We start from the raw sequence: 23,062 nt of genomic DNA on the forward strand, positions 1-23,062 counted from the left end.
GTGATATCTTTCATTTGACTTGTAAGATTGATTTTGTGAAATACTGGAGTTCATCTGAAATCCCATACCTAAGCCAGTAAGTAATCAGTAAGTGTTTGTTACAAGAAAGCATAAGTTGTAGGAGATCTTTGCCTCACTTCCAGGTATTAAGTCACTGTTCTTATTCTTAGCGTTTAGCTTCTGTGGGATTGGATGCCAAAAACACAGTGTGCATTTGGGACTGGCGGAAAGGAAAGCTTCTGGCCTCAGCCACTGGCCATTCGGATCGGGTAAGCCTTGTCAATCCAACTATTTGGATTCTAGACTGTAGGGAATTGTGTGGTTGCTTTTATATTTTAAAAAGGAAATTTTACTCTGTATAGATTTCCCCTATCCATTCAACTTGTCACGCTACAACTTCTTTTATTAATTCATAACATGGCTAGCTGTGTGAGCATGGTTTCTTTTGTTATTCAGATACTTTCAGTTGGTAATGCTTTTTCTAGGTGAATACTTTTTTTAAAATTCTGTCATTTGGCTTCTTCAAAAATTCAAAATAAATTGGATATGAAATTTTATATATACTTTACATGTATTCATTTAGAAGTATGTATAGTTGTTAGAAAGATTCATATATAAGATTATAAGAGGGCCTGATGTGATAGCCTAGTGGTTCAAGTCCTCACCTTGCAGGCACTGGGATCCCGTATGGATGCTGGTTCTGGCTTCAGATCAGCTCAGCTCCGGCCGTTTTGGCCACTTGGGGAGTGAATCAATGGACAGAAGATCTTCTTTTGTCTTTCCTCCTTTCTGCACATCTGATTTTCTTTTTTTTTTTTTAAAAAAAAGATTTATTTATTATTACTGGAAAGCCGGTTATACAGGGAGGAGGAGAGACGGAGAGGAAGATCTTCTGTCCAATGGTTCACTCCCCAAGCTGCCGCAGTGCCTGGAGCTGAGCCAGTCCGAAGCCAGGAACCAGGAACTCTTCCAGGTCTCCCACACAGGTGCAGGGTCCCAAAGCTTTGGGCTGTCCTTGACTGCTTTCCCAGGCCACAGGCAAGGAGCTGGATGGGAAGCGGAGCTGCCAGGATTAGACCCGGTGCCCATATGGGATCCTGACGTGTTCAAGGCGAGGACCTTAACCATTACGCTACACTGTCACACCAGCCCTGATTTTCCAATAAAAATAAATCTTTAGAAAAGAGAAGATTACAAGAAATGGTTTTTATTTCAAGTGAATATAATGACCATTTTGTGATTGTTACATTTGAGACCGCTGGTTGTAAGTTGGCTTACTTGTCATGCTTTCGACATCGGACGTAACAATTCACGTAGTCACAGCTGGTAAGATGGGATGAGGTCGACTAGTACATGTATCTTAGTGAGAAATTGTTCCCTCCAGTGCCAGGCATAATTTGACTCCATTGTCTTGACTTTCCCATTTTTTTAAAAAATGAATTTGAATGACCGTTTTTCCTACTTGTTTGATGTTTCTGAGTAATGTAAATATGCAAGTGGAAGGAGATCCCACTTGCACAGTAAATTTACTGTCTTTTGCTTAGTTAATTCTAAAACAGTTTTTATATGAACTCTATATTTTATCTCTGGAAAATCATAGTGATAAGAGGATCCCACATTTGTTTCAAATTTTCCTTCAAGATCTAGTCTTCAGAATTCCCATGAGTGACCAAAACTAGACCTGGAGTGTTGAAAGGGGCTGGCATCCCTTTGCTCCAGTGTTTCCCCTTCCTGGCTGCTCATGGAACCTCCCTGGGGTGTCTAGTGGTACAGTGGGCTCTCAGGTGCGACGCTCAGGGAAACCAATGTCATTCACTTGGGCTTAGTCCTTAATGAAATATTAAGATTGAAAATATTGGCAGGGTGGCAGGTTTGGATGTTAATTTTCTGTGTATGCCCTTGTATGCTCTGTCCTACAGAGTAAATTGAGTGGATCAATACATGAATTTCTAGTGATCACAAAAAGGGAACTGGAGCCAGTATAAGCAGTTGCCAAGTTGTTCCTGTTGCGTCTGAGTGCAGACTTACACAGACTATTTTGTATCAATTATTCTACTATTTCCAACTCATTTTATGTAAAATATATATTTATTTAGTGTAACTGTATGTCTGAATTTTGGGCCTTTATGCTTTAAAAAATGTAAAAAAAAATTAAAGTTGAGGAAACTTTGAATCAGAAAACCTTCAGAAGGTAACACAATCATCTTGGTTTGCATATGAAGCACCTGATTTGCATATGGGGTACTTTGGTTGTTGCAGTCCTTCTGATAGATTTAACTAAATTTGGCCTAAAGAAACCTCCATACCTAGAATCTTATATAAGGAACTGGAATCTGTTTTGGTAAACAGAGTGAAAACCTAACTTGGGAAAATCCATTTTTTTATTTTTAAAAATTTATTTATGTATTTGAAAAAAACAGTAACAGGGAAAGAGACAAAAGTATCTTCCATTCTATGGTTCTTCCCCAAAACAGCCATAACAACCAGGGCTAGACCAGGCTGAAACCAGAAGCCAGCAACTCCATCTAGCTTTTGCATGTGGGTTGCAGTAACCCAAGCACTGGGCCCAGTATCCACTGCTCCCCTAGATACTCAGTAGCAGGAAATTAGCTTGGGGTACAGAGAAGTTGGCACTCTAAGGGCTGCAGGTGGCCCAAGCAGCAGCTTAACTTGATGAATCATGGTGCCCTTCCTTAGAAGTATACACTTCCATGTGTGTGAAGAAAAAAAAAAATCTACACCAATCCTAACAGCTGATCTTCAGCAAGTAAGAGCCTGCCACCCATTCAGACCAGGTCTGATTGGCAAATGCCAACCTGTTGGAAATCATGCTGTTTCTGTACCTCTGTTTCCTTTCCTTGTTCTTCTTTTTAAGTCTCTAAGTGTTGTCTGAATGTGAACATGCTGCATAGCAGAGTTCTCTGAACTTGTACAGGTTCTTAGGGCTGCCCAGTGGCAGTTCGTTACTTGCCCAGTTAACAGTTACTTGCCCACTCTCACTTTTGACAAATTAAATTTTAGTAACACCGCTAAGTGTCAGGTGACCTGCCTGATTTCAACAACAACATACTAACCTTTTCACATTAAGGTGTGAATTGTAAAAAATACAACGTTACTCTAGTGATTTTAAGAGTTCAGGATGTTTTCATGAAATACCCCAGAACATCGTTCCTTTAGATGCCCTAGTCTGTCATGCACGGTGTTTCTCTATTATTGCTGCCTGGAATGCCATTTTGAATATTTGGCTGCTTTTGGCTAACTACAAGATTATTTGCAGTACTTAATCTATTACATTTATATAAGTGCCATATGCAAAATGATATCACATGCATTGTCTTAATGTCATAACCAAACTGAAGTAACATTATCTTTTTCTGAGAAGAGAAGGTTAAGGTGAAAGATAAAAAGACTTGCCTGGCTCAAATAGTTAAAATACATGTTTGGACCAAGTACTTTTCTTCAGTGCTCTTTCTAGGGTTGATAATGGCTCTCCTCGACATGATGAGACATGAGTGGCCTAGATTTTTTTTCCCTCTGTTCTAGAGTTTGGCTCTAAAACTAGTCCTCCCTTTTCTATCTGTGCCTTACAGAATGCGGTCTGTGAACCACCTGTGTCCAAATCTGCCAGTCTGTCTAAAGTACAGGTGGCTGAACCTGGTGCCAGTTTCACTAATGAATCTCTGGGACATCCTAGGAGATAGGCATTGTAACCTGTCTTCATTAGTGATGTGAGTCAAAGGTGGACAGTTGGCTCTACCATATCTCCAAAATGTCCTGTAGGTCTGTTTAAAGAATAATAAGCAGTGTTCAGCTGCTTGGAGAATTGAAAATATAATGCACTGGGGCCATAATTGTGCTATAGCTGATAAAACTGCAGCCTGTGATGCCAGGAACCTATATGGATGTGTTCATGTCCTGGCTGTTCTACTTCTGATCCAACTCCCTGCTAATGGCCTGGGAAAACAGCAGCAGAAGATGACCCAAGGGCTTGAGCCCCTGAACCCACATGGAAGACTCAGAAGAAGCTCCTGGGTTTGGCCAAGTGCAGGCCATGCCATTGCAACTACCTGGGGCAAGAGCCAGTGGGTGGAAGATGTCTGTCTCTCTATCTGTAACTCTGACTTTAAAATAAAAATTTTTTTGAAAAAGAAAATACATTCAAATCAGATTAAAATGATTGCTTAAAGCAGCTAGCAGATGCTGGCATGTGGGGCCAATTTTGTCAAGCCAAACTGCAGAACCATCTGGAGAGTGCATGATCCGGGAATGGGAGTGGGCCCAGGAGGGAAACAGTTGGCACCTCCGTCCTGGAATGCCACTCTGCCTGGCGAGCATGAGAAGCAGGACTGTGGCAGGCATGACTAGACAGAGAGTGGCACCTGTCAGCAGGTGTGTGGGCTGGATAGTGGGGCTGGTTGGGTTGGACTAGGCTTCAATGTCCATTGACAAGTTATAAGAGCTGAATGGGATGAGGGAGAGACTGGACCATTCTGCTGTACATACTGGCAAGCATTGAAACCAGGGCAGGGGTGGGCCTGATGAGGGTTATTGAGAGTCACCCCAACTGGGCTGCAGCTCCCACTGGTTTACATGGCCACGTGTGTGGTGGGCAGGATTGGGATGGGCTCCAACACCCTTTGGTTTGTGTAGAAGATGGTGCTGGAGGCAGAACTGAACCAGCAATTGCAACCACCAGCATATACCTAGGCTGATGGGGACAACAGATTGTACTGGACATGTACTGGCAAGCATACCCAGGAATCTGGTCTGGGGTCACTTCAGATGAAGTTTCTTTGGGGATCCCCCCAATCAATACCCAAACATGAGAAGTGCAGGTTCCATGGTCTGACCATGGAGTGTGTTGTCAAAGTTGAACCTCTTCAGTGGCTCAGACAGAGCAGTAGACAGCATTTCCAGGTGCACATGGAGGATATGGTAGTACATTGGAGCCTGTAGAGGACACTTGATACCACAACAGAGGACAGAAGACAGAACGAATTGATCAGCTACCCCAGCCAAGGGTTAGCAGTGAAAATCTGGGCAAGTGGAAGATGTCAACCAGTGAATTTTGGAGAGATTCATTGTGCTTGGAATGGTGAGATTGGCAGCCGTTCAGAACAGTTAAACCATCAAAACCACTGAGCAATGCCCTTAGAGCATGTCCCACATCAGTGACCCTGGAATGGTTGGGAGGGTGGGTGTAGCTTCTCCCTTTGTCTCTTCCCTTCCCCCAGATACAGGAAGGAAAAAAGAGAATGTGGAAACAGTGGTCTGTACCCACTTTCCTGTAGCCCTTGAGCATTTGCACCCTAATTAACTATGTAAAGATGATGAAATATATAATAAAAATAGATGGCTTAAAGGACTATTTTAAATGACTAATTAGTGTCCAAAAAATGCCTGTGCCTTGTGTTCAGTGGAACTAAAGATTGTTGGCCTCACTGAATTGTAGTTGTCCAGTAAGAATTTTCCCTGTTGGAGTTACGTATTCTACATTTACAATTCTTAAAACTTGTACTGAAAAATTTTCCAAATATTTTATCATCATGTTGGAGGACTATAGAAAATATGATTTAAACAATAACTAAAATTAAAAAATTAGTGTCTACGAAAAATGGAAAAATTGTAAAACAACAGCTTATTCTCAGTAATTTTGTTAATCACCCATGACTTGGGCCCAAGGTAAGTATATATGAGGCTATCACATGTGTGGGGGCAGTTCCTGACTGATTTCTCCAGGCCAGGTGCTCTGTGTCTATTCCAGGGGGTCACATCATACCCAAATGTCGGGTAGCAGTAAGCTAATTGCATTGGTATCTGGCAGGTGATAAAGATACATGAAATGATCAACACAACTTTTCATTCTCTTGAACAGATTTTTGATATTTCCTGGGATCCGTATCAGCCAAACAGAGTGGTTAGCTGTGGAGTCAAACATATAAAGGTAAAGTGGTTATTTTTAAGAATGTTTTGCTTTCTTGTATGAAATTATTGGTGTTGATTTAGCTAATGGTGTTAGGTTTCGGCATTATGAGACTGGTTAACTTGTCTTTCCCTTTTAAATTCAGAACTCTTTTACCTGCTTGTCTGATCCTAAAGCAAACTCACATTAACTAATGGGGCTCTTTCAGGAATGTGAGATAGTAGCCCAGTGAAGTGGTCAGCAGGGAGTTGAAAATGGTGAATGGCAGGCTCCACCCTTCCAGAGCTGCATGTTTGAATTATGCTTGCAATGTTGGCAGTTCTTCACAATGCAATGAACACTTACACGTCTTACATATCAAACCTCTCTTTGACATGTTGATATGTTCTCCAGGAAGAAAAATGTCACGTTTGAGTCAGTGTAGAAATAGAAGGTTATTTAGGGCAAACCTACCTGGTCCCTTGGTTTTTAAAAGCCCTGTGCGCCTGTTGTTTACATAGCCAGATAGCTGGCATATGAGTCCTCATCTTCTCACTGTAGGATTGTAGACAATATTGATTAAAGTGCACTGGGCTGCCTTCTCCACTATTAGGAAAATAGTGCAGTGCTCTATGGATAAGGTAAACACCAAGATGACTCCTCCAACCTACCTCTCCTGTTTCCAGTCCCTTTCATCTAATTTTGAATGATTCAGCCAATTATTCCTACTGAAAGGTTGGATAAGGACAAGTGATGAAACACCCAGAAATATAACTAGAAACCTGAAAAGTATTGTAAAAGTTTACAGAGAAATATACAAGAAAACTTGGACACTTGGAGAGATAATCTTGAATCTAAGCATGTTGTCTAAAATGTGCAAATACGTCGTTTCTCTCCAAATTATGTTTGGTTCCCATTGAATTAAAGTCTCTCTTACATTGGCTGTCACTGTCACCTACAATTCTTGGGGGATAAAAGAATGAGACTAAGAACTTTACAATTAAAAAATAATGAAGGGGAATATGCACCACCGTGTATGAAAGCCTAAGAAGTTAAAGTAATTGGAACAATGGAAGAACCTGGAATAGAAATGAATCAGTTTTTTAAAGCTGGAAATATTAATAGGCCTTAAAGTACACAACAATTTAGAATACAAAAAGCATATTTCTAACCAGTAAACACTTGAAAAATCATTAATTTGGGGGAGAAAATTAATTTATACTAAATAAAAGTCTATATGAATTAAAGAGTAAAATGTATTTAAGACAATATTAGCTAGAGAAACATACAGGCAAATGTCCAGCTGCTCTCAAATTAGAGAAAAGCTTTCATGAATGTAAAGAGAGAAACCATGGTGGGTAGTACTGATCAATTTAACTTTAAAAACAACAAAACACCATAGAAACCCATTCTTTCCCCCAAAACAGCAAGATGAAAGTCACAAACTAGAAAATTATAAACAACGGGTATGTTAGATACTGGTGTATTCTTGGCATATGAAGACTTCTAGCAAGTCTGTTGAAAGGAAAATAACAGATGTTTGATTAAAAACAAAAACTTTGTTGGCTCCTAGACCTACTTGACAGACCATGCCAGATCTCATTAAAAATTAAGGAATACAAATCTAAAAGCAACAGAATATTTTAATTTATCAAGACGTGATAACATTCCTTGAGTAGGGATGGATTGTTGGAATAAGCTCTTACATGTTGCTGATGAGGGATAAGTTGGTAGTCTTTTGGCCCAGAAATTTGATCACATTAACCATTATTAGCCTTAGAAAGGTTTATCCCCTTTGGTTCAGTAGTTTGATAACTTGGAATGTATCCCAGGGAAATTAAGATTGTGGACCAGGAGCTCATTTGATGATCAATAACTTCACAATAGCAGTAAAACTCATCAGAGGGAAACCTGAAAACCACTTAATTGCTCCAATAGTTAAATACAGTATAGTGTGTCCTTATGATAAAATAATGTGCAACTGTTGTAAACCAAGTTCTAGATGATTATGTAATGACAATGGAAAATACTTGATTTATTTAATTGGGGAAAATTATAGTTCACTTCTAAGTGAAGTAGATTTGTGCCTATTTTAAAAGTAAGGTGTATTTTTCAGTAAGAAACACTGAGAAGATAGTCTAAAATTTTAGGTAGTTATCTCTGGGTAGTGAATGGATGGGTAGTCTAAAGATTTTTTCCCTTCTGTATTTTATTCTGAAATGATTTTGAGATCATTTGTATTGCTTTCAACAGAAATAATGAGAAAAGACAAGACACTAAGTTAAAAGATAGATGATGAGGTTTCACCAATCCAAGTTGTAAAGTGTCCTGCCAGCACCTTAGGGCTTTGCAAATGTTGTAAAATTCTTGTGCACAAAGACTGAATGTTCAGCCTGAGGTGGGTGAACTTTATGGTTCAGCAGCAGTTAGAGGTCCTTTCCATGCTTTGTGCAGTAACCCGAAAGACCATGAGACTCACACAACCTCATTGGGTTTGTACTAAGTGAAGCAACAAAAATAGTTCCTGTTTCCAATTTTCTGGAAGTTTAATAATTGAAATAGAGCATTTCATTAGATAGGCCAAACCCCAAAACCTCATCAGTAGCAGAGAGATCCCTGTTGGTTGGGCTGTATTGTTTTAGGGAGTGGATGTGATATAATAAGCTGTGATGGTAAGTCTGGCAGCAGCAGCGGGAGGAGGCAGAGTCCAGGGAAGGGGTTACACTGCGTTAGGAGTTAACAGCGAGGCCACAGTCACTCAGGCAGTCCTAGTGCTGGGAAGCTGGCCAGGGCCTGGCTCATGGCATGTGCTATATTTACTAATGGTTTCATCACCAAAAACCTCTTTCCTTGATTTTCTTTCCAAGGAAACCATTATTTTTGAAAGATTTTGGCCAGAAGCTCCTTAGCAATTTTTTAAAAATAACAATCAAATGGTATCTACCCATCAGCCTAAGACATGAAGCACTGAGTTGGTTTTTGAGGCACCAGTGAGTAAACATGCAAGCTCCTAGTGAGCCTGTTTTTCATCAGGCTGTCAGTGGCAGTTTTCTGGAAGCCAGGTACCTCATCTGGGACCATCCTCTGACCTGCATGTTGCACAGTGAGGAGTGGAAATGGGAGGGAGGGAGGAAAGGAGAGAGAGAGAGAAATCTTGATTTTGTTTCCCCTCATTTAATCCTGTGCACACTAATTAATCTTTCTGAGGATGAATTTCATCCTCTCCCCACATGCTCCTGAACATACTAAAGGCTGTAATATACAGAGTACCATACCAGCAGGGGCACAGCAATGTTAGTTTCTTTGCCAGTTTTCTAGGATCACAAAACCAGTACTAGAGATGAGATTGCAGCTCAGGCACTGGCTCCCTGTGGAGAAATTTTTCCCCTGAGAAATGATCTGCTTAATGATCTGTGTTGGCTTAACACCTCCATAATACAGTGCAGTTTTTGTTTTGTTCTTAACTAGATGAGCTGCTAAATTGAAAGAATTCTCCAGATTCTCCCATTTCTTTCCATCCTTGGATAACTGTAACTTTGAATCAGTTATTTCTAAAACCAGGAATAGATGAAATCCTGAAATTTCATTTGCAAACAGCAAGGGCTTCTTACCCTGTTCAATTGACTAGTTGTTGGGACAGAATTAGGAACTTGTTTCCCTGAATAAAGTGAAGCATTTAAAAATCTTTTTTTGTTGTAGTTGGAAATGGAATAATCTGCAGACATTCACCCCCAGTCATTCTTTATTAATATTCTTTATAAATGAATCTACCACAAGCTAACACAGTCCCTAACAGATTATTTTCATGATCTGCATTTTCTACTGCCAACCTGGAATTCGTCTCTTCTTTTCTTCCCCTCTCTTCCAAAGCATGCCTTTAACATTGAATGATTCCAGGCAAAAGTTGAATGGAAGAGCTGTGGTTTTTGAAGAAATACTTTTTATATGATTATAACGGGGCTGATGATACCCGTTCTGGTTTTGCAAATCCCAGTGCTTGGCAAACAGGCGAAATTACAGTTACTTGAAATGAATTCTGGCAAAACAGGAGCAGTTGAACATGGTTTGTTTCATTGATTTCACAGCAAATGAGCCTGACGGATCTGGGAGTACTGTGGTGCCTTCTGCATTCCCTAAACACAGACCTAAGAGAGGAGGGGACCACCTTAGTCTGGTGAACTCCAGGGACCTGCCAGTTTCAACACAGTTGCATTATGAACTGGAGAAAATGAACAGTATCTGTTCATTTGTTGTGAATTTAATGATACCTTGCTATCCTAAACTGCCAGTATTTTTCAAATGAGAAATGATTCTCAAGAGACAATATATTTTAGGGATTTGATATTCTCTCTGGCAAACATCATACCTGAGTCATCTCTGTCTTTTTAAGAGATTCATTTGAGAGCTGTTGCTGTGGCATAGTAAAATAAACTTCTGTCTGCAGCACCAGCATCCCATATGGGCAATGGTTTATGTCCCAGCTTCTAGACTTTCCAGCCAACTCCCTCATATGGCCTGAGAAGGCAGTGAAAGATAACTTAAGTGCTTGGGCCCCTGTACCCGTGTGGAGGACCAGAAAAAAGCTGCCTTAGGATTGGCCCAACTCCATGCATTGGGGCTATTTGGCGAGTGGGCCGGCAGATGATTCTCTCTCTTTCTCTCTAACTCTGCCTTTCAAATAAAAAGACATCTGTCTACTGGAAATGTTTTGTGTGGGCATTACACCCCTTGGGTCTTATCCACTAGTTCATTCCCCAAATGCCAGCGATGGCCAAGGCCGGGCTGGGCCAAAGCCAGGGACAGAATCAGATCTCCCATGGGGGTAGCTGGAATGTAGCCGCCGAACCACCCCTGCTGCCCTCCAGAGCCCGGCACTTTGGTATGAGACGCAGGTGTCCTAGCCAGTGTCTTAACTGACAGACTGGGCGATTGTTGTTGTTACACAATTTTTGTGTTAATCAAATATGAGGATAACTCTTCTGTTTTTTTCCTGGTTGTCCATCTGAAAATATTTAACTTGGGCCAAAGGTGGACATCCTATGTTAATGGACAATTCCTTTCTCATTAGTTGTCACCTGTGAGGCTTCATAATGAGAAAGGAGACGTCAGAGGTCATCTAGTTATGCCTTAAGCATATTTGCACAACCAGTTGTCATTTATGTCTGATAAACCATTTAGGTTCAGAATTGAATGTGTTTGGGACAGGCATTTCACCTAATGGTTCATACACCCATTTGTCACAACTAGGTTTCTGGGTTAGATCGCTGATTAGTTCCTGACTCCGACTTCCTGCCAATACATACTCTGGAAGACGGCAGTTGTGGCTCAAATAACTAGATTCAGGTCACTTGTGTGGGAAAACTGAATTGAGTTCCAGGCTCCTGGTGACTTTGGCTTCAGCCCAGCTCCAACTATTGCAGGCATTTGGGGGAAGTAAGCCACGGATAGGAAGACATTTCTGTCTACTTTAAATGAATTTTAAAATCTGCGATGTTTTCCAAAGCTTTTATCAAATTAGTATTTCCCCTGACCTTATTCTTTTGAGGTATACTTTAACATTTTCCTCCTTTTTAAATATTTTATTTTATTTTATTGGAAAGTCAGATTTATAGAGAGAATGAGATAGAAAGATCTTCCATCCACTTGTCCACTCCCCAAATGACTGCAATGGCCAAAGATGAGCTGATTCAAACCCAGGAGCCAGGAGCTTCTTCCTCTTCTCCCACATAGCTACAGGGGCCCAAGCGCTTGGGTTATCTTTCATCACTTTCCCAGACCACAAGCAGGCAGCTGGCTGGAAAGTGTAGTAGCTGGGACATGAACCAGTGCCCATATGGGACCCTGGCAGGTTGCAAGACAAGGCTTTAGCCACTGAGCTGTTGAGCCGGACCCAGACATTTTCTAAATACGTACAACATTTAATGCAAGAAATCACCAGAGTTGAGAGTTCCTTCATTAAAGGAAATGCCATATTGCCTTGAATGCCTATGCGTGTGCATCTAGTCTACCCTGTGGCAACCCTGTCCCTTCCACAGCTGCCCAAGTCCTGGCTGGCCTGGTAGTATAGTCGGCCTGGAACTGCTTGTGCCAATGCCTTATCCTCCCTGAGAGATCCTCCATTTTTCCTCCCTTGCAGACAAGAAATATTAGGGTTGTTGTCATTGATTTGTTTGCCCTCCCACAACACCTGCCACCCAGAGTTGTCTGACTGCTTTCCTGTGTTCATGACATAATTTGTCCCTCGCCACTGATAGAAATTCTACCCTTGTTCATTGCATTTAATTCAGTTTAGTTCTGCGGACATCTTTGCCACTTGTGTATAGTCTGAATATATTGCCTTATAAGTCTCTCCTCATTTCATGTGTAACCTCATTAGATTTTTTTTTAAAGATTTATTCATTTTTTATTACAGCCAGATATACACAGAGGAGGAGAGACAGAGAGGAAGATCTTCCGTCTGATGATTCACTCCCCAAGTGAGCCGCAACGAGCCGATGCGCGCCGATCCGATGCCGGGAACCTGGAACCTCTTCTGGGTCTCCCACGCGGGTGCAGGGTCCCAATGCATTGGGCCGTCCTCAACTGCTTTCCCAGGCCACAAGCAGGGAGCTGGATGGGAAGTGGAGCTGCTGGGATTAGAACCGGCGCCCATACGGGATCCCGGGGCGTTCAAGGCGAGGACTTTAGCTGCTAGGCCACGGCACTGGGCCCAACCTCATTAGATTTAACGTTCTCAAGGCAATGTTAAATATTTTCATCTATCACCCCATTAAACCCTTGCCTTTGATGAGCTACTTAATGCCTTCTTTCCTCCACTACTAAGTGGGCTTAATAATAGTATCTGCCCTGGCTTATTCTCAAAGGTCCTATGCAGATTGAATAACATAGGTAACAAGGCTTTATGACAGGTTATACTGGCTCATACATTAGAAACTATAGTTTATTTCCATACACTCAGAGTATTCCTGCTGCCTACTGTTAAATTACTTCGACTGTATGCTTCTGGTCTACCACAAGATTAATTATGAAAATAGAATTGAATGATTTCTAACATAGTTAGAAAGCAATTATTAAACCTCACAAATGCTTAGATGATATATAATCATGCAAACAGGAACTTGCAGGTGATTTCAGTTTTCCTTTTGATATTTTTAAACGTCTCTACAATAATCCAAAAGTTTAATAATTTGAAAAATAATTCAGCATGATTTGTCCCCTTAGTCCAAAAAGAAGAACATTGGTATTTTCTACTATGGCACCATTAACACAAAAAGCAAAATTTTGAGGTTTTGGAACTTGAAAACTTTAGAATACATTATGTTCTTATTTCCCTAGCGGCAGCCTAAAATGTTTTGTGGCTTTCTGTTGTCACAAGCAAGAAGGAATTTGTTGGGGGCCTAAGTAAGGTACAATAAATGATGTAAAATGTACTGAGACCAAGAGGCCGTGCCTCTAGGTACTCTGTGCTCAGATCTTTTTATTTAATCACTGTCTAGTTTTGGACCCTCTGTGGAAATGCCCTGACTGCAAAAAGAGGAATATTTGGCAAAACAGGGGATCTTCAGACCATCCTTTGCCTTGCATGTGCCAAAGAAGACATCACCTACTCTGGTGCTTTAAATGGTGACATCTACGTCTGGAAAGGGCTCAACTTAGTTCGCACCATTCAAGGAGCACACAGTGTGAGTATTACCTTACGAAACCTTGGAGGTGATTCAGTCATTTGGGTCCCAAATCTCTGTTTTGCCCCTCGCTTTGAAATTAGAGGATTTAACCAAATACTTGGAAAATACTCCTGATGCGCTCCAAAACTTTGAGTTGACCTAAAGTTACATTTCAAAAGCATAATAGCTTTATTCAGTTACACCTTATCTATTAATTAGCTGGGGACTGTTACTGGTCAACAACAATTTGACAGAATAGACCTTTGTGGTCACTGTTGTCATCTTACCAGTTCCTCTCAAAACATCGGGTGCCTAGGATCACCTTAGGAACCTCGTTAACATGTGCCTGTGCCCCGTGGTTCTGCTGCTGGTCTGCAGCCATGGTGTGCATGGGGAAACTGTGTTCAGGAAGGTGTGGCGTTTGCATTGCTTGGTGTGTTGGAGTGGAAGGAACCTCCACATCAGTGTCCGACTCTAAAAGTGCAGAGAAACTATGAAAAACCTCCTCTGTTGTGAAAGTCTGCTCTGTGAAAAGCAAGTGCAAACTCATTACCCTGGTATCCTCTGATATATATGAAAAGGGTTCCATGCTCGTAACTGCAGATGATAAAAAGAGCCAGGGCAGGAAAGGAGGTGATTGGATGTGTTGTAGTGAGTCTGTTGCAGAACAATTTTCTGGGCTTTGCTAATTATGAAAAAGCTCTTTAAAAAGTTAGAAGGTCAGCGTGTGTCCTCATTCCCAGAAGTAGTCACTTCAATGCCCTGGTTTCTCTTTATTACCGGATCTTATGTCAACATTATATGCTGGTAGCCTCTTTCACAGGAAACTATTTGAAACATATGGGGAAAAAAACATCTTCAAATGATAGGTCACAAGCTAATAGCAGTGTTAAAGGCACTGCAGTTAGGCCCCAAGAAGGCCTTCTTAAGTGCCACTGAACTTGTACAAGTGTCCATGTTCCTCGTGTGATGTTACTTATTCTAGACAGCAACTTAGGAGTTACTCACTAGTAGTCTGTTCTTCAGGAGCGTCAGTTGTTGCATAATGAAACCTACGATGTCCATTTCTGAGGTAATCAGTTTTTTTGTTTTTGATTTTGGAGGGGGGCATCACTTTAGAAATGGCAAAGGAATTCTGGAACTCTTTTGCCTTTGGTGGTTACAATCACCTGGAGACTAAGCTGGGATGAAGGATTTTGAAAATGCCTATGTGGTCTGTTGTTGCAGCTGCAGAAGAGAGCAAGGTGCCCTTGCTTTTATGTTTTGGATTTGTTGTGTATTCATCATCAGGATTGAACTGTGATGACAGCTTAGGTGACTGTGGCATTGAACACTATTGGTTTCAATCTCCAGGCTGGGATCTTCAGCATGTACGCCTGTGAAGAAGGCTTTGCCACCGGTGGCCGAGATGGTTGCATACGGTTATGGGACACGGACTTCAAACCGATAACCAAAATTGACCTCAGGGAGACAGAACAAGGATATAAAGGTAATTGATGTGTCACTACTTCAATGTCCATCTAAGAACGTGCAGTACGATGTCCATTATACATTTTTTGTTTGCTGTGCCCACATTATGCTGTGAGCGATTTGAGGCAATTTTTGTGCTATGTTGAACACAATATTAGCAAATAAATGGATACCCTATTTGCTGATTCACACAAAGACATCTGTAGGCACCAGGTCTGGTCCTACAGAAAAGATAACCAGGATCATATTAACAATATGGACTAGTTTCCTGGGAGATGGGACTTTGCTGTTATAAAACTGAGCTGTTCTGAACAAGTTAGTCACCCTGTATGTGACTGTGCCCTGCCTGTAACTGTGAACAGTGATACAAGTAAATGATGGGGAAAATGAGCCAAAGAAGGGGTTTCTTAAAAAAAAGAATACAGCTTTAAAGGTGCAGCTACCCTGTTAGTAGCGATGAAAAGCATGGGCTCATCATTAGGATGCCAGAATTCAAATCAAAATTCTCCTCCAGATTTAACAGTTTGGTCAACTTGCTTGACATCTTTGGGCTCCTATTTCCTCATCTTTAAAATGGGGATAGCAGCAGCATCAGCCTCAGTATACGGGGAATGTATATGCATATGTGCATACATATGTATGTATGTATGTATATTTCATTAACTTCTCGTTATAGATGTACTATTTTTACAAGTAACATGACTATTTTATAAATAACTTCCTACTTGTGATAGGAAATTTAAGTAGGAAAGTAACACAGAGTCTCATTGATGCGAAAGAACAAAACATAGGCAAAGAAGTTGGGTTCACTAACCACACATGGGCCCCAGACCTGGCTTTCGGCTCCTGGGCTCATGGTTGGGGGACAGTGCCTGGTGCTACTAGTCAGGGCATCCACCAGATGAAGCCATCTGCTGCTCAAGTGAAAGGGATTCAGTCCCAGTGCTGATTGGAGAGACAAGTTTCCTGAGTTTTTCTAGAGAGGACCCAGGGACATGAGCCACAGAGTTCTCAAAAGCCTCCAGATAGTTAAATTCGTCTGTCCTTCATCTTAAACCACCCCAGGTAGGTTGATGGAATGCTGCCCCTGGATGTTGCTCCCTGAGCCAGGCCGTGCGCAGCACACTCTGCTGACCTGGGATGGGTTTCAGGACTGGCAGCAGGAAGCAGATTCAGGCCACCTTCTATAAATGGCGTGCCCGCCAATCTTCTTAAAAAATTCACCAATGGGAGGTGAGCTGGATAGCATACTTCCTATTTGTTCCTGCAGCTTTGTCTCTTCCTGTAACTGTTTTTAACATGTGTGCTTCCAGTCAGCTAATCTGGAGGTAGAACTGTTAGTATAGAAACTCAGACCCTGGTGTGGATGCAATGGTAAGCTTAAGCATGAGGTGGGCATAGGAAGATGTACTGTTTGGCGTCTATCTCAGGACACCTGCAAGACACAAGAGTTTTATGTTGTCTTCCACAGAGTGTAGACCAATGTGGCTTTACATGAAAAAAAAAAAAAAGAAAATTATTTGAAACAGATAAAGAGAGCAAGCCTCCCCTCTCCCAAAGGTTAGTATGCAGCTAAAAATGCTCGGGACTTCTTGGTGTATCCTTCAAGGTCAACTAATAGCAGAACACGTTCTGAGATTACTGATGCATTAACTTGCTAGATGGGATTGTCAACTAGAAATTTACTAATTGTTGAAGAGAATCAACCAGAAATGATCACTCTGCTTTTGGCAAATCACTTCCCCCAAGTCATTCAAAAATTGTGTCACATGATTAAGAAATAAATTTTAAAGCAGGGGGGTCAGGGCAGGAGTCTTTGCTTAAGCCTTCCTGCTCCCTCACACCGAGTCCTTGACTCTAGCTTTTAAAGGACAATTCAGGAGCCAGTTCTGAGTGGGCATCTGTATAACCAGGGATTTGTATTGATCATACACAGTCGACTCCTGTCTTCAGATGTTAGTCTGAGCAGATTTCCACACCCACCTCTGGCAATATCGAAGCAGTTCTGGGTGGGACCCACTGGGCTGGGTATCCCTAAAACAAGCCTGCATCACATGGCATGTGCCAGGGATCTTGGACTTGAAGTTTGTCAGGGAAAACAGTTGGCATGCATGCTAGAGGGATGACTAATTGCTTAGTAGCGCATACTTCAGGGGAAGGCATGGACTTGCATCGAAAGGATGGTGCAGTTTGAGCCCTAGGAACTAAGGGGAAGGCTGTGGGCAAGGAGGGAGCTCCTGGGAGAGTGTAGGGGAAAGTGCTATACATCCAGCCGCCGCCTTCTATTTGAGACTGGCTGCTCACTACTGGTAGTCTCATTGACTTAAGATTTTACTTCACTCTCATGTTAATACATACTTTTTAAATTGTTTTTATTGTTAAGGTATAATATCTGTGGAATCATAGGTTTAATTGTCAGGGTTGTTTCTCACTTATTAAAGTAAGCTGTAACTACTGGAGTAGGAAATTTTATCCACCTAGCACTGTACTAAACTCATTCTCCACCATCGATCCCTGTGCTAACAGACTTTGGGCTACACTGCCATGACTGTGTTCTCCATGTACTGTGAATTCAGTGCTCGGATGTAACATGCCTGTTGAACACAGGGAAGAAAGGCTTAACAATCTGAATATGGCTCAGCCATCACATCCAACTTGGGGATTTCTTGAGCCAGTGTGGACAGGGCCAGGCCAAGGAAAGCAGCTGGGGTGGCCCTTGGAGGTGCTCTTCTGTCTTCAGCCAAGCTTTGGTGGCATTGTCACAGAGAAACAGCTACGAGGCAATGGGATCCATTGTTGGAATAGCAGAGATTTTCCCAATAGGTCTTACTGAGCCACTCTGAGACAGCTGCCCAAGCCTCCCAGCCCCTTGACAGGTGTGCCTCCAAAGAAAAGTCAGTGGGAGACCAGCACAAATACAGGAAGTAGAATAGGAGGATTTGAGGAGGAAACTACAAAGTGATAAGTATAAGTAATCTTCTGCCCAGTGTTGCCTTCAAGTGCAAATGTCATACCCTTGAACCTTGAAGTGCTTGCATAGGGTGCTGGCATTAAGGAAGGGGGAAGGACAGAGCACAGGGAAAGGTCAAAGCAGAGGAAGTGGAGGCGTGGTCAGCAGTTGTTTGGCTGCTCTTCGCCCCTCCCTGAGCCATCCCTGAAGGTAGTCTGGAGCTTCTGACCCACCTGTGCTCTGTCTCACAGGTGGAAGGGAAGTATAGTTGAAAGGAGCAATTCGATCAAGGCACCATCACAATGTCTTTGCTCTTAGTTTGGACATCAAGGTACACGGGAGGATGGTTTAATTTTTGTAAGGACTTGATTTGAATATTTCTTCTACAGTTTTGCTGTTGCTCTAACAATGACTCTTGAATTCATTTCCATGGAAATAAGGTGATTTCTCATCTTGGTCAAACAGCCAAACAGCTTTCTAAACAAATTTAGCAAGAGGCTGAATCATGGGCCTGTCCAAGTTCCCATGACACAGTACTGATTATTTTCTGAGTTCCTCTTAAATTTAAAAAGTATTAAATTTAAATAAGTGCTAGCATCTGGGAATCCAAGTGCATTTCTGAAGGTCACAGTGCTACCTACGAAGTTGTCTTTGCTCCTATGTGGACCCCTAGAAAACTTAGAAGATGAATCTGGTAATTTCCTTGTTGGTGTTTTCATCTCATAACTATTAACTGCTGGACATAAAAAAGGACAGTTTTTTAAAATTTTTTTGATTATATTTTTGGCAATCTTTACATAGTTAATTAGGGTAAAAAGGTTCAAGGGCTACAGGAAATTGGGTAAGACTATTATTCCCACATTGTTTCCTTCATGTATTTGAAGAAAAGGGGGATTTTAAGGGAGAAAGCCCACCCAGTATCCCACCCACCCCAGGTCCCAGATGTGGGGCTTGCTCCGAGGGTCTTGCTCAAGTGGTTTTGATAATTCAACAGTGATGAATTGCTGTCAGTCTTGCCACTCCAAGCACAATGAGGTCATTGAAGAATCCACTGATTGACATAGTCCATCATAGAGTCTCTGCCCAGTTTTTCACTGCCAACATATGGCTGAGGTAGTTGACTGACTTGTTCTGTCCTGTGTCTTTTCATGGTTAGGGTTCTGAGTCTGGCAGTTCGATTGGGAAGATCCCCAAAGAAGCTTTGTCTGAGGTGATCCCAGACCAGATTCTTATATGTACTAGCAAGTACAGGGCCTGGCACAGTCCATCGCCCTGATCAGCTGGTGTTTGCAGTTGCTGGGTTGATTCTGTTTCCAGCACTGTCTTCCACTGGAACCAATGGGTGTTGCAGTCCAGCTTGGTTCTGCCCACCACACACTCAGCCTTCACACAAACCAGTGGGAGCTGCAGCCTAGTCGGAGTGACCCACAATAACCCCTACTAAGCCCGCCCCCTACCCTGGTTTGCCAGTATGTACAGCAGACTAGTCCAGTCTGTCCCATATCCCAGTCAGCTCTCATACATGTCAGTGCGTATTGAAGCCTAGTTCCATCTAACCAGCTCCACTATCCAGCCCACACAGATGTTGATGGGTGCCTTTCTGTCTAGCCACCCCAGCCCCTGTACTGGTTTTCATGCCCTCCTGTGGGAGTGGTAAGCCAAGAGGGAGGAGTCTCCTATTTCCCTTCTAGGCCACTCCCACTCCCAGATTATGCAGTCTCCAGGTGGTTCTGTGATTTAACTTGACAGAATTAGCCCCCAGTGCCAGCTTCTGCCAGCTGATGCTGTGGTTAAGCCCAACCAACCCTCACCTACTCTAATTTTTGTTTACACCAGTTGGAACAATCAGCCCAGCCTGGCTTTTCCCTGATCTAGTCCACATGAGGCACACAGGTGTTGTAGCCCTACCTAGTCTGGTCTGCACCCATCCCAGCTCATGCTCATCCAGCAGAGGAGCACCCCCCATATTCCCCCTGCTGGTTCTACCCCCTCCCATTCTGGGTCTCATGTGTGCTGGTTGAGCGCTGCGGTCACATCCTTTAAGGTAACCTCACCTTTTCATTCCGTAATGTGCACTGGTTTTTGTCGCGACCAAACCTGGCTCGACCCACACTCTGTTCTGGTGCCCAGATTTGCCAGTGGATGATGTGACCTGATTCAGCCTGGTCTGCCCCCAACCTATGCCAAATGTATGCCAGTGGGAAACTTTCCATGGCCTGTTCTGGGCTGTTTCTTTTCATGCTTCTTGTGCTTACCTGCAGGGTCTGTGTCCTGCCAGAGGAGTTGCCCAGGCTTCTCCATCAGAACCTCTCCCAGTGCCAAATTTTGCACATACCAGTGGGTCCATGAACCAGCCCTACTCAGTTCATCTCCTGTCCTAGCAGGAACAGTGGCTTTTCGTTAGGGCAGTTTTAAAATGAACTAAGATGAATATAAGCTCAGAAACATGACAGTAAGATTTTTGTTATAGAGGGACATTATGAATAAATCCTACATTTTTGTAGTCAAGCTTGAGCTAATTAGGACACTTGACTTTAATGAAAACAATTAACCCTGCTTTAGACGTGTGTGAATCAGCTTAGGGGTGGGTCGTGCTTGCATTAACAGGAATCAGTAAGGCCAGCACTGATGCTCAGGGCTCCACCTTCCCCAGGCGAAATCAAAGACACCGTGATCACATAGCTGAGAGCATTACTTAGATAAGGCATGTACAGCCTTTCACTTTCCTCTGTGACTTGTATATCTTCGGGAAGATACCACTTTTTCTCACCAGTGAGGGCTCAGTCAAGTTTTGCAGCAACTTGGTGATATAAACCAATGACCTGAGTCATCTAGGATGCTGCATCTGCAACTCTGAAAGCCTGAAAGTCTAGGAAACCAGAGACACTTGGGCAACAAAACCTGATGTGAATGATTGTGAGACTATTTAAGAGTCGCCGTGTGTGTGAATATTCATAGCGTTCACTGCAGACGTATTTGAACCTCAGGGTGTTGCCGTAGATCCCATTGGACGTGTTTTGAATCCCAAATCCAACTTCCCTCTTTTCTTTATTGTACTGCTTTAACATTTTGAAATAATAGTCAAAATCTTTGATGACGATTTATTCTAGCATCATGAAAGAATATCATTGTATATCCTGAGGCTGTCTACTCACATGTTTGTGCTTGGACACAGCCTCATCAGAGCAAATAAAAAATGGACCAGGAGAGAGTTGAGGATTTTTTAGAAGCAAGCAAGAAAAACTAAAGTACGCCTGGCACCAAAGCATTTCAGGTGTTTAGGATGGTGGACCTCAAACACATGTTTCAGTGAATGTTGAGTTTTAGGGTTGTCGAGTCACAGAGACCCTGGATGTCAGCCCGAGTAACTTTTATCTCACAGGTGAGTAGGATGGGCACTAAGCTACCTGTGGACTTGGGGCTCTAACCTATCTCACAAGAAACTTAGTGCATTTTTAGTCAGATATTTGAAAAAAATGCATGGTCTGGGTACAGTAATGAGGCTTTTAAATTACTTGTGGCAGTGGCAAGGGAAGCCAAACATAAATTCTTAAAGCAAACCAGCCAAAATGAATTACTTCTATGGTGATAAAATGGTTTGAGTTAGTGGTTATAAATGGTCATGTCTAAAGCAATGCAGTGATTATTCACACAGTATCAGGTGTATTGACTTATTTATCCATTCAGTAAACATTTACTAAGCATCTATTAAGTGCTTCATATGTGTCCAGGGACTCGATAGGCAATATTCTGAAAACTTGCTTCAGTCATCGTGAGCTTTAAACAGGGGAGGAGCGAGTATTATGTTTGTTTTGCCTATAGCACATATTTATTGAGGTATTAAAGCACCATAAATTCTGATCCAAAGAGATCCTGCATTAGATCAGTCAATAGTGAGAGCTGCCAGCTGAAGTCACCAGAACTCAAGATGCTCCCTCTGAGACTTGGCATCGTCTCCACTGTCCCCTCCCTGCTCTGGGTCGGCCACCCTCCTTCACATAGATTACTGCAGTTGCTTCATAACCAGTGTCCCAGCTTCAACGATCATTCTCTGCACAGCAGCTAGAGGGATGGTTGGATATTTACATGAACCCCAAGGTCACTTGATTCCTTCTGTCAGCACCCTGCAGTGATTGCCTACTTGCCGTAGTCAAAGAGTCAGACTCCTTCGGGTGACCTCCAGCCACGGTATCTTCCTCCTGTGCTCTGCTCCGGCTGCCCTTTGGCAGTCCCAGCTGGCTCAGCCCTCCCGTCTCTGTCCTCACACTCTGCCCCTGCTATAGCGCTGAACCTGACAGTCTGCTCGCTGCCTTTGTTCCTTCTCTTCAAGCTTCTGTTCAAATGGTGCCTGCCCTGATGGCTGACTTTATATTGCAGCCCACTCTGCCTCAGCCACTGCAGGTGCTCCTGAGCGCCTTCTCTCTGGTAACTGGGTGTAAAATGTACTCTGCATTGCATTCATGGCCACTGTCTGTTTCTGCCAGGATGAGGGTCTTTCTGCTCACTGCTGCTTCCCAGGCTCTAAAACAGGCCGTGGCACACACTGGAGTCCTGAAAAGTGCTGTTGGGAGAAGGAAATGGAAAGTGTGTTGCAGGACTGAAGTGTCAGAGCTTTGTAGGGTAATGTAAGACAGGTACTGCAGAGGGAGGAGCAAATAACTTGATCTCTGTCAACCTGCAGCATTGAAGGACAGGAGGTCATAGGACAGGTTGAGGGAGGCCAGTGGCTTTTCACAACCACAGGCAGAAAGAAAGCGAATAGGATTGGAGGAGGGAACGGGGGTTATTTTTCCTTACTGTTCATTTTTCCTCACATCCTTTTTCTTCATGAGTCCATTGACCCTCAACAAGAGTGGCGTTTCTCAAGCAGAGGTGATCTTTACTCCAAGATGACGTTTGTCACTGTCTTGAGATGTTTCTGTTGGAAAGGCAGAGAAACACAGAGATCTTCCATCCACTTGTTCACTCCCTTGAAATGCCTGCAACAAACAGTTCGGCTCAGCTGAATCCAGGAGCCAGGAACTCAATTCAGGCTACCAGTATGAGTGACAGGGACCCAAGTGCTTGAGGAAACAT

General features: G+C 42.6%; 1 protein-coding gene across 2 annotated transcripts in view; it reads left to right on the forward strand.

The window, feature by feature from the left end:
- EML6 (EMAP like 6) overlaps window positions 1-23,062 on the forward strand; it is a 261,608-nt gene that overhangs the window by 110,186 nt on the left and 128,360 nt on the right. For both annotated transcript variants that reach the window (XR_009245955.1, XM_058667790.1), the window contains exons 3-6: window positions 171-269; window positions 5,876-5,944; window positions 13,399-13,584; window positions 14,920-15,055. Coding sequence is in view for 1 of the 2 variants with exons in the window: in XM_058667790.1 (XP_058523773.1) it covers window positions 171-269; window positions 5,876-5,944; window positions 13,399-13,584; window positions 14,920-15,055 (490 nt within the window). In the remaining variant the exon portion in view is untranslated. The remainder of the gene's footprint in view (window positions 1-170; window positions 270-5,875; window positions 5,945-13,398; window positions 13,585-14,919; window positions 15,056-23,062) is intronic.

This window comes from Ochotona princeps, chromosome 8 (assembly GCF_030435755.1).
Source record: "Ochotona princeps isolate mOchPri1 chromosome 8, mOchPri1.hap1, whole genome shotgun sequence".
Lineage (NCBI taxonomy): Eukaryota > Metazoa > Chordata > Mammalia > Lagomorpha > Ochotonidae > Ochotona > Ochotona princeps.